This window comes from Zonotrichia leucophrys, chromosome 1A (genome assembly GCF_028769735.1).
Source record: "Zonotrichia leucophrys gambelii isolate GWCS_2022_RI chromosome 1A, RI_Zleu_2.0, whole genome shotgun sequence".
Lineage (NCBI taxonomy): Eukaryota > Metazoa > Chordata > Aves > Passeriformes > Passerellidae > Zonotrichia > Zonotrichia leucophrys.
In genome coordinates, this window is record NC_088170.1 from 39,388,359 (window position 1) to 39,400,393 (window position 12,035).

General features: G+C 54.4%; 1 protein-coding gene across 1 annotated transcript; it reads right to left on the reverse strand.

Annotated features, from left to right (window-relative positions):
• Window positions 1-6,440: 6,440 nt before the first annotated feature.
• On the reverse strand, window positions 6,441-11,901 carry NOL12 (nucleolar protein 12). The gene is made up of 6 exons (XM_064702438.1): window positions 11,758-11,901; window positions 11,564-11,669; window positions 11,419-11,467; window positions 10,851-10,993; window positions 9,879-9,979; window positions 6,441-9,305 (listed from the first exon to the last, which is right to left on the reverse strand). Exons 1-6 carry the CDS (start codon window positions 11,835-11,837, stop codon window positions 9,134-9,136), a joined length of 651 nt encoding a protein of 216 aa, XP_064558508.1. The 5' UTR covers window positions 11,838-11,901; the 3' UTR covers window positions 6,441-9,133.
• Between the last annotated feature and the right edge of the window lie 134 nt (window positions 11,902-12,035).

Genomic DNA, 12,035 nt, shown 5'->3' on the forward strand with positions numbered 1-12,035 from the left:
TTTAACTGTGGGGAGCCCTGCTTTGCAGCATATCCTGCAGCTTCCAGGTGGCTGTAAGGATGAGGAAGGTGGGTTGCTCTCTTCTAGCAGTGCAGCTTAGCTCCACCTTTCCAACAGCCTCAGCAGCCCGTGTACCACAATGGAGGAGGCTCTGAGCCTAGATCCAGCCCTTGCTTTGAGGGAAATTTAAGCACAGCTGAAAGCTGAGCTCTGCCATCTAGCCCTGCCTTCCTCCCGAAGCACGGTGACCCAGAGGGGGCCCCCCAACAGCATGGAAGGGCAATCCCCTGCCTGTGACCACCGTGGGGTCCCGTTACTTCTCACCTGCGTTCGCTTCCAAATATCCTCTCCACCTCCACTCGGCCGGGGCTGAGTGTCCGGGAGCCGTAGCGGTCAGCAGCGTCCCGCTGCCCGAGGCGCTTGGGCTTGGGCAGGTCTGCCAGCACCGTGTACTGCTGCCGCTCCAGCCCGTGCCGCGCCTCTGCAGCCCCGCCGCCGGGCTGCCTGTGGCACTCCCGGCCCCGCGCGCCAGACAGGTGCCCGCTGGCACCCAGCCGGTCGCTGCGGGCCGGCGGAGAGCCAGCCGCGGCGCGCGGCACGGTGGATGCCCAGGGAGGGTCAGTTTTTCGGTGCTTTGGCCAGCTCTCCTCAGGCTTCTGGCTGGCGGGACGGCGCTCTGGGACGGGGAGAAGGCCGTTACTGGGGGAGGCGCGAGCGACGCGGGATGCCACCACGTCCACGGCAAAGCAGGTCTTCGGAGGAGAGCTAGAAATGGGCCAGGAGGGCAGAGATAAAACCCAGACTCCCTCGAGGCAGGGTGGGAGCACTGGAACACAGCACTTCGAGCCCAGGGCATGCCAAACCATGCAGATGGAGAGCACCCGAGACGCCCACGGTTCACAGTCAGCACGCACAAAGAGAGACTCTCACATAGTGCCCATGGATGTGTTGAACACTTCCTGGGATCAGAATTAGATTAAGAGATGCTAAATCTAAAGAGAGATCTGCCTGGAACCTCAGAGACCCCTGGTTGTAAGCAAACCAGAACCAGGATCTCACACAGGAGCAAACCAAGAGTACCTGCTTTCGATGGACAGATTTCTTTCCTAAAGTCCTGGGCTTCAGTTCTCACCCAGGATCCAGAGGGAACAGGCTGAGCCCACCTGGGTCTGTCTGCCTGTGACCGCACCTCCTCCTTACGGCCCAAGTAGCTCATCATGTCCCGTTTGCCCGATCCCAAAGTGTTGTCCCACAACCGGGTCATTTCCCCTTCCTGGGAGACAGGATAGGGCGGATCTCTGCAATGGGGACTAGTAGCTTCTGTGGGCTGCAAGGAGGTAAGAGTACATATGAAAACTTACAGCCTGTTCAGCTCAAAGCTGCCGGTAAAAAGGAACCAGAAGAGGAGCTGTGTGAGTATAAGATGATGCCAGATCAACGACGGCAAGGAACAACACAGAAAAGGCCAGATGGGAGTATCCAAGAGCAAATCTCATGAGCTCTTTAGGGGGAGAGCCTCCTTTGTGGGGACTAAGAGTCTCAGTTGATCCCCCCTTGTATCTCAGGACCTTAGAATCACAGAATATCTCAAGTTTTAAGGGACCCATAAGGATCATCAAATCCACCTCCCTGCACATGATGAGCTCTTTCTTCCATCTGCCCAAGGCAGGAGAGCCAGAGGGGCAAATTCAACATGTCTGTGTGCCCAGGAACCTGCTGGATGGGCCCAGCAAAAGTGGCATTGAAGGGCCAAGGGAGCTGAGGAGACCAAAATAACCCAAACCACAAGAGATGCCCATCTCACCCTGGCGAGCGTGGAGTTGGCTTCAGCACAGGCGCTGGGGTCGGTGCCAGTTTCTCTGTGCTCACCCTCAGCTCCGGGGCTGAGTGGGGGATATCGCCTGCTCTCGTGCCAGCTGTGGGGCAGGGAGAGAGGACAGCTGGTGGTCAGCACAGCCCGCAGAGCTCAGGGGCGAGCGACAGCACGGGCAGCCCAAGCCACACTGACTCACTCTCTGCTGGATGGGCAGAGGCTGGCAGAGCCCATCCTGAGACCACCAGCCTTGCTCTGGAGGGATGAAGGATGAAGGAGACTCTTTCAGGGGCTCCCTGACCTCTCCAGGGACAGCCCAGAGGAATGGTTAGAGGGCATGGCATGGGGGTTTCTCAGTTCTTTTTCCCAGGCACCAGTGTGCAGAGCACCAGGGAAAAGGGAGCTGATTTCCCCCTGCTTGGCTTCCCGCTCCCCCTCCTCCGTCCTCCCCAGCGAAGGGTGGTGGGAGCAGCAGGGCTCCCGGCTGGTACTCACCGCTCCGCGCCCTCGGCCGGGCCCACGCACACGTATACCTCGCACTGCGGGGCTAGGATGTGCAGGGAGTCCCAGGGCTCTCCCGGGGCTGCGTCGCTGCAGGCATCGCGCCCCGTGACCGCCGTGCCATGATCCTGTGAGGGAGAAGGGGTGCAATGGTGCTGTCAGCGTGCCAAGGATCAGGACGAAGGCTGCCCCTTGGAAATGCCTGCTCCTTCTACCTCCTCCGAGAGCAGCCCGACCTCCAGGGCTCTTGATATCTCTCCCAGCCCACCGTTGAGGTTTTTCTCCTGCATCAAGAGGCCAGGGAGGCCCAGCACGCTCCTATTTGATGCTGAATGCTGCAGACATGCCAGAGACTGCATGTGTGGATGAGGGTTCAGGGAAACTGCCCCGCCATGCTGGCACCAATGCTGCTGGTAGCCGCTCTCCCTCACCAGTGGGATAGCCCAGGGAGAGGCAGTGGAGCCAAGAGGAAGGAAGATTTTTGCAGAAAAGGCTGTAGTCCCAGCCTCTGCCTCGCTCTGTCAGGGCTTGCAGGCGTCTCAGCATCCTCCCTGGCCCCCGTTACCTGCGGGGCTTATGAGCAGCAGTGGGGGAGGCTCCGGGGAGCTGGCTGTCTGCGCCGCTTCCCTCCAGCGTCTCGCCTGCACCACGATTCACTCAGAGCTGACAGCTCTGAGCAGATCGAGGGTGAAGGGCTGAGGTAACCTTAGAGGGCCCAAGGCCAGGAGGAGAGGGGGAGAGGGTGAGAAAGAGAGAGGGAGGCTCATTACTATTTCATCATCCCTGGCCAGTCGCTCCTGGAGGACGTCAAACAACACGAAACCCTCTGTGAACATGAAACCAGCTGTTGCCCAGTCAGAGACAGCCAAGCAGCTTGTGTGTCCAGTCCTGTACCAAAGGATCGTGTTGGATCAAGGTGTCTGGAGCCCAAAACCCAATGAGATTTACCCCTCTCCTGCCTTCTCCTCTGGAACACCTTGCTGAAGCTGCCTCAGGGACAGAAGCGAGCCCTGGCCCCAAGCCAGCAGCTGAGGCCACAGGGGATCGACCAGGCCATATTTAAGGTGAGGCAAAGCTGCAAATGCCAGCAAGCGGCAAGCAGAGATTAATACAGGGTGGGTCCCTGCTCTGCCAGTCTCCAATTCCCTCCTTGTAGCTTTACATCTGTGACACCCCTGCTTCCCCTTCCAGGGACAGGCTATCAAGCCCCTTGTGTCCAGTGTCCAGCACTTCCCTGCTCAGCTTGGTTCCCAGCTTTGATCTGACACAGTTAAATTAAGCATTCCTATGCCTGGAAAGGAATGCCCTTAAAGGTTTTCCCCACCGAGAAATCTAGAAATCCTGACCGAGCTTTATCTTAGGGATTTCTATCTCCCAGTATAGAAAAAAGAGGCCCTTAAGGAAGTATCCATAGGCTGCAGGTGGGATGGAGGAGCTCACCTGGACAGCATGCTGGTGAGCCCCTGCGGCTCGGAAACAGTGCTGGCACAGGCTCTTTGCAAAGACGTTGGCTTCAAAGTTCATGCAAGGCACGTCATCCACTGAAGCAGACATTGTGCACAGCAGGGACGAAGATCTTTGGCTGATGGGCTACTGGCAGGGGCCAGCCAGGAGAAAAAGGAGGAAGGAACAGCAGCAGAAGAAGCTGTGGAAGCAGGAATGTTATTTCCAGCTGAAGTTTGCTGCTCCCAACTGTCAATACTGGAATCAAAGGGAACTCAGGTACAAGGGGTTGCATGCAAATACAGGTAATAAAAGAATGTGCTCTAGCAGAGACCTCTTTTAGAAGGGGCACTGCACCCTGAAACAACTGGTGACGCCTCTCAGTTTGGGAGTCCTTATGAACAGGGAATGATGCTCATGTCCTGCTATTTTATTTGATGGAAATGTTCTTTCTCTCTTAAAAGGCACAAAAACTAAACTTAATTATGTTGGTCATAAAAGGATGGCTCTAAGCAGCTTAGGAAATTGAGACTCTTGTTAATCCTGCTAAAATGTTGAGACCTGTAGGACAGTGGACTGCAAAACTGTGAAGGGGACAAGCACTGCTAGCACAACAGCTGGGATCCACATTTCTGTTCTGTTTTCTTGCAAGCATCCTGCCCACCATCACCTCCTCTGTCCTGCAGGGTTTGAAAGTGAGTCCTCGGATTTAATGATGTGACCTCAGCTGGGAGGGTTCTGCCTAATTTGCCTGGAGGAGGCACCAACAGAAGGATAGGAAATCAGACCAGCATCTGAGATGTGAACATGCCACCGGTGCCCTAAGCATGGACATTTGAGTCAGAGCAGCTGATCAAGGCTATTGCTGCTCCCCAAAACAACCAAGGCCAAACGTCAATGCCAAAACAAAGCTATAAGTTTTGTTTGCCAGTGCACTCATTTTTGGTACAGCAAGTTGCACTAGGTGCCAGCCTTGCAGCATCCTTCCTGGGCCATGTTCGCTTGACTTGTTCACAAAAAAGGCTTTTCAGGAGCCCAATCACTCCCCTGCCAGGGATGCAGCACAAAACTCGCCAGCATCGCTGCCCACCACTGCCCATGGACTGCCACCCGTGGCTGGAGCCCCTGGTACCCCAGCGCCTGATGGGCAAATCGTTACTCCCCACATCCCTTGGGGCCGACTGTCAGGATAATCAGGATAATGCTGCGATCCCCAGGGCCTCTGGCACGCATGCAGCCGGCCGTGCTCGGTGCTCCCAGTACCTCCCAGTATCCCCAGTACCTCGGCTTCCCCTGGGCTCCCAGCGCCTCGCCGCCCGCTGCGCTCCCCCCTCAATGAAGCGGGCCGTGGGAACCGCGGGGCGGGAGGCCCCGCCCCCTACCCTCTGATTGGCTGATGCCGGGCAGCGATTTGAATACCGCCTCCTGAGTGGCCGGCGGCGCGCGCGGCCATGGCGCCCCCGGCGCGGGCTCCCACGTGTCGCGGGCAGCGGGCGGGCGGGCGATCGAGCGGCCGGGCCGGGGCCGGGGCCGAACTGCGGCACCGTGCTTTGGATCAGCCCTTCCCCTCGGCGGCACCTTCCCAGGGACCGCCTCACCGCCTGCCGAGGGGCTACCCAGTGCTCCTCCCAGGCAGCACCCCAAGAATTAGTTATCCCGAAGCCGAAACAGATGCCAAAGCAGCGGATTTATCCGCGAGCACTGAGAGAGCGAAACGCCACCGTGTCCCAGCACAGCTCCAGCAGGGGGCCATGCCTACCCACAGCACTCAGAGAGATTTGTCTAAGGTGGGCTTTACCTACCAAGAACAAGCCCTGCCTGACCCTCGCTATTTCTAGCAGAATGCCCTTAAAATCTGTCCTCCACTGCTCCTTCTACAATTCAAACTCCTTCTCTTCCCGATGCTGGTAACAGTTACAACAAATTCAATTTCACTTTTTGTTCATTCATTGGGGCAGTCTGCAATCCCATCCTCAAACCTATCTACCTCACACAACCCATTATTCAGCTCCCTTTTAGTCCCCTGAAGTTCTCATCACTCCTAGTAACTTTTTTCCTCGATTGCATTTCTGGAACACAATGCTGGAAGCAGCAGTGTGACTGCACTGAGTACAGCCTTGAGCTTGATACACCACAAAGCAATAACTACAGTGCACTGATTACCACACAGCTCATGCACACACTGAAGCCATTCCTCCTTTTTGCTGCGCTCCAATTTCCCCCAACTGTCTGATCTTTTTGGCTCCCAGTCTGCTTTTGATCCTCTGTAATCCCAATTATATTTCTGTATGTGCACGTGTGCGTAACCGCAGTCTAGCCAGTGAAAGCCATCATGCATGGCAGCCCCAGCGTGGCAGCCCATGTCACAGCCCTGCATCTCTGTGCCAGCCTGGGGCATGATTTTTGCAAGTACCTCACATTCTGCAAGTACCTTACATTTGGAAGCAGCTTCCTCCTGAACAGCTAAGGGGGAAAAAAACCCCAAATGCTCAAATCTGTCTTGAAAACAAGTGGAAACAGCAAAGAAGAATTTTGAGCCAGAGTCTGGTATGAACTGTGACGTGTCTGGCAAACACTTCACTCACTAACTTGTGTGCAAAAACTCAGATTCTCATTTCAATATATCCAGGGGTAGCCTGACTGTATTCCCTGTACATAACAAAATCAGCAGACTAGGGCTGAGTCAGTAATTCGCATTTCAGAATAAAGCTTTAATCAATCAAATGGAGAAATCAATAGTGTACAATAGTGTAGTGAAAAATCCTGATGGTTAATGCTGTACAGGATTTAACAGTTCTGTTCTCAGTTTTTCCATACACTTTTGTGTTTGTTTTTTTTTTTTTTTTAAATTTGAAAACTCATTTTCTAGCAGGAACTGCAGGATTTCGGAGCATGGAAGGGGCTGTTGGAGACTTCAGACAACATTTGAGAAAGGCTCAAAAATGTTATTAGGCCAGAGAAACAGCAAACCAAAAGTGAGATTCTTCTAGATCACCGGGCAGCAAAACGACAAAAACTGAAGGCACTCTTAGCACCTCATCCGGAATACAATGAGGTCATCCAGCTCTGTCCCAGCTACCGTGCCAGGATGCCTACAGGCTGGGGAAGGCAACTGATCCACATTCCACACTCCACACTCCAGCAGATTTCTCAGACAGATAGTACATTTCTTTTACAGTGGCCATCCCAGCTCCAGAGCAAACTCCTCGGGTGAGGAAGCACACAGGTCACCTTCTGTCCACAGTCACTCCACAAGGCACTATGTCCTGGAGAGAAGGGAAAGCTGTTGTATGATCCAGACAAGGATGTCACCCTGTCCTCCAGCTTTGAGTCGCAGTCCCCGTGGTGTGATACACCTCTCCAAACAGAACTTCCCTCTCCTCCTCTCCTTCATCCCTCTCAAACCCACCAAGCACAGAATGCTCTAGAGCATGTGACTCCCAAACCAGAACAAGAAATAATTTATGCTCCACACACGGAACCTCTTGGATACTTTGGCTGAGATCCAGTTCAGCATAACACTTTTGGCATTGCCTGAGTGGTGTTTTTGCAGCTCAGTAACACCCAAGAACCCCAGGTGAGACAGATGGATAGGGTAACTCACCCATTAAATCCCATTACCTTTCTGGAGTGGTCTTTGAGGCAGTGTTAAAAGGTGAGGCGAGAAAACCACACACACACACCTTAACAATGTGACTGAGTTGTTCTGTGTTAGTGCCCAAGAACTCAGCCCAGGGTGGGACCCTGAATCCAAGCATACAAGGCACCAGTGATAACAGTGTCCGTTTCCCCCGCAATTACCTTCTTCAGAAGGGAAAGGGAAGTGCAAGGGAGCCCCATTCCTTACCACAGGCACTTGTGTTGTGTGCTGCCCGGTTCCCTCCAGAAGCCTCCCTCTAGCAGAAATTGTGCTGCTGCTGTAGTGTTGAGATCACACCCTCCCCCTTCACACTCCGGAGAGCAGCTCTGTGTGCACACCCTCCAAGAAAGGATGGAGAGACCCATCAGGCTGCTGCCATCCACTTTAGCAGCTGGTGGCCGTCAGCATTGTTCTGATCTTCCTCCATGCAGCCTCAGGCACTGCTTTACTCTTTTCCCTCCCATTTCTGGCATGAGGAATCTATTTACTTGCCCATTGCTGGGTTGCAAATTTTTCTGGTGTGGGTTTTGGACACATCGGCCTTTTCTTTCTTTGTCATTTCCTTTTCAGCGCACACATGGCATGGGAGGAGGCTTGGCTGACAGAGGCAGAATACTCCAGGATACTCCAGGACAGAGGCCAGCATACTGCCTGGGCTCACTCTCCTCCTCAGAAGATTCACTCACAGTTTTGCCCCGGATATTCCTAAATCCCAACCATTTTTTTTTCTTCCCCTGCTGAGGGCAACCACAGTAAAAAACATACACTGAGGTCCTAAGAAGAAAGGCAATTAGCTGCTAATAACTGCAACAACCCTGAGGTAAAGGACAAGGGCAGCCTTGTGTGCCACTCCCACCCGGAGAGGGCCACACACACACAGCAAGGGCATTAGGGCATTTCATACTCCCCTGAGCTATCGCAGTCAGGATCAGCATATTCAGCAGACAATGGAATGAGCCATTCCTGCTCTAGCTGGCTCTGCCTTGCCACAGAAATAGCTCCTAGCTATTCCATTTTCCAAGCACCAGTGGGTTTCAATATCCTTTAAACACCAGGAATTACCTCCCCCTCCTTCCACTTGGTACTGGCGTTAGCACAGCTCCTCTTATGCTTCAAATAAGTCACAGATTTTTTTTTTCTTAGCAAAATGACTTCAAATTTATTCACAAAGTTACCCAATTTCACCTGGCACACGTACCAAACAAACAGTACCCCTGCATTCAGGTGTGGCACTGTGTTGTGTGGTGAAGAAACACAGGAGACAAGATGACACCATGTCTCCATGGAAAAAAGATTTACTGCACAGGAGAAATGCCAGGGCACTGATGCAGGAGTGCAAGCAGAGCTCTCCCAAGTCTCTCAAATTGCCCTGACAATGATGTGCCTGTTGCACTCTGCCCCAAATCCCCTTCTGTGATAAAGCCAAGTATCAGCTTTGAAAGGGGAGGTCAAGGACAGAAGTGGAGAACATGACCTTCAGCAGAAGTTTTTAAGAGATTCTGTGGTATCTAGACACTTAGCTGGAGATCACTCCAAAAATAAATAGGCAGAGTGTCTAGTGACCCTGGCCAGTGCTCAGGAGGCTACAGAAAGGCTGAACTGGCCTGGGTTAATGGCTAGTCAGAATGCCATGTAAACAAGGTGCATGCCCACAATGATAGGGTCCCAAAGAGCAGCAGGCCAGATGTGGAGCACTGTCCCAGCTCGTGGTCTGAACATTAGTTTCTCTTTCTCTGTTAATCCTGGTCACGGCCCATTTTGCCAGTCAGCCTCCGACGCTGAGTCTTGGTGGTTCGTCCTGTGCTGGACTTCTGGATTTTCTTACGTGGGCCTTGCCCACGTTGGGATCTCTTTCTTTTTGTCTTCTTCTGGCTGTGCATGTGCAGCGTGGCAGTAAGAGAAGAGATTCTGTGCAGGGCAGAAAGAGAAAAGGGTTTGGGGACCAAAGCTTGCAGAAGGAAGGCAACACCACAACAGCTGGAGAGCTCTGTGTGGCCCAGCAGGAATGGATGCCAGACAAAGCAAGACCCAGAGAGATTCTAAGCTATGCAGGAAACCTGCAAGTCTCCGTGTGCAGCGACAACAAAAACTAATGTGAGCATCGTGCTGCCCAGACCCCACAGAGTAAAGCAACTCTCCACACCCTCAAAGCAGCTGTAAAACCTGGATACTGAAAAATGTGGAGAACGCCTTAGTTTCAGCTTCAGGAGCCTCTGACCTTCAGCCCTAGAGGGAAGCTGCGCACGCTGCGGAATGCGGCGCGGCGGGGGAGCGGGTGAGAGGTGAGCACGGCGCCCACCGCGCTGCCGGCCGCTCCTCCCGCCGCCACCGGGGCGGGCGGGCCGCGCTCCGCCAGCGCCGCCTGCCGGCCCCGGCCCCGCAGCACCGCACCGCCGGCGGCCACGCCGTGCGCCCCGGAACACAGCACTCCCAGCGGCTCCCAGGGCCCAGCAGGGAAGGCCTGAGGGAATCTGTACCTACTTTTCAGACAGGAAGGGATTTCTGGACTTCTTGGGCATTGTTCTCACAGGCTTGTTCTCCACCTCTTCCTCTTTCTCTTCTTCAGATCCATCAGTTTTTCCCTTAAAAATAAAGCACTTTTGTGATTCTGGTGTTTCTACTGCCTTCTTGGTTTCATCCTGTTTTGTGAACTAACTAGTCACAGATGAAGATTTCTTAATTCTGTACACCCTTCACTGTCCAAGTGTCAAGGTTTCCTACTGCAGTCCCACAGAAAGGCACAACCAGAGATGTTCTACAGTAATCTACCCCAAGATCCAAATCTTCAGCATGATCTTAATGGCCATGCAATTCAAGTTTAAACTTGAATGAACCAAAGGTCTTGGCTTTTGCTTAAATTACTACCAAGACGTCTCTGAATGGACTTTCAGATTAGATGATCTTACAAACATAAGTACAACCAACACCCGAGAGTCTCTACGAAAGAAATACAAGCTCTTAGTTACTATGTATCTTGAGAATAAAAGTGACCACAAACAGAACTGAATGGTTTCCTTATTTGTGGTCCAAGCACGAGATTATGGAGAGAAAAATGCCTCCTCATGCTAACAGTAATATTTCTGACTGGGACACAGAAAAGAGATCAAGGATAGACCATTTGGCAATGTCTGAAATCTTGCTGCTTGTCTTGTATCAGCCTTTAAAGTATTACACTGTTGCAATCCAGTCCAGTAAGACTTTCATTTAACCAGGGTCAGTCAGGACTAGTAAAGGGTTCCAGAGAGGTGTGGAGTGAGCTATTCATACAGAACATTTCCTTCTCCTTAGAGGTCCAGTTTAAATTGTGGAAAAATAGAAAAGTTACAAGTTCCCCTTTTCATCCCTGTTCCCAGCCAGCGGCAAGGCCTTGGACATACTCAGGGACCACCAGCCCTACCTCACCAGCCCCAGGAGCGTGTACAGGTGATACAGAGAGGAGGCAAGAGTCTTTACCAGGGGGCTGCTCAGTCCCAGCTGGCGTGCCCCCGAGAGGTCCAGGTCGCTGATGGTGGTCACTGTTACGATGTGGTTTGGGTGGTCGATGTTCACAGACTCCGTCCGCGATGTCACCAAGTGCTCCAGTTCATCGGCCTCCTCTGGGAACACAAGAAATCCTACACTGCAAAGTGCCCAACTTCTCACGGGATAAACTCACTTCCTTCTGATGCACCATGCTGGGCTGGGGTGACACCTGGCCTTGGCATGCAGGGATAAAGGGCAGAGGGCCTTGGCACTGCAAGCCTGGAGGGCAAGCTGCTTCTGCCCCCTGAGGGACCCTGGTGACACCTTGGAGATGTTCTCCTGCTCCTTCCTTTCTGTACGACCCCCATGATTGTCGGGACAGAGGGCTGTGGGGTCACCGCTCAGATTTCTGCCCAGCTTGTCTGGGGAACACGACAGGACCGAGCAGCTGTTGCTGTGGGACAGTGTGCGAGCATCCCCGCCCCACCCCGCAACACCCACTCAAGGCTGCCGGCCCACGGGTGCCCACCGCCCTCCCCACCGGGGGCCCATCACGTACCGAGCGCCTCCTCCCTCTCGCTCAGCATCTTCAGGTACTCCTGGTGCCGCTGAGGAAGGGAAACAGGTCATGGGGCGCCTCTGCCCGCCCCTCCTGCCCCGCTCACTGCCCGCCTGCGAGGGGGGACACGAGACCCTTCCCTCACCTCCTCCTTAATTTTCCTCTCTTCTTCTTTCAGCTTCCGTTTGATCTCCTCCAGCGCCGCCTTCCTCCGCTCCACCTTCCGCTTGTGGAAGCCGGTCAGGTACTCCCTGCCGCCGACAGCACAGAACCGCCCGGCTTTCAGCGACCGGGGCCGCCTTCCCTCCCCTGCCCGCCCCGGGGCCCGCCCGGCCTCACCTCCGCCGCTCCTCGTCGAAAGTCACCACCAGCCGCCTCTCGCGGCTGCCCGGGCCCTTCTTGTTCTTCTTGCGGCCCATGGCGGCCCCACGCTGCTCCTGCCTCTGCTGCTGCCGCCCGCCCCTTCCGCCGGAACGCCGGAGCTCTGTCCGCCGCCCCCGGCCCGGGCGGGACCCAGCACCCAGCACCCAGCACCCAGCGCCGGGACCTGCGTGCGCCTGATCCCGGGCTGGAGTCCTGTGGGAGCCGCCGGCTGTGCTCCTCTTCAGCTGCCTCCC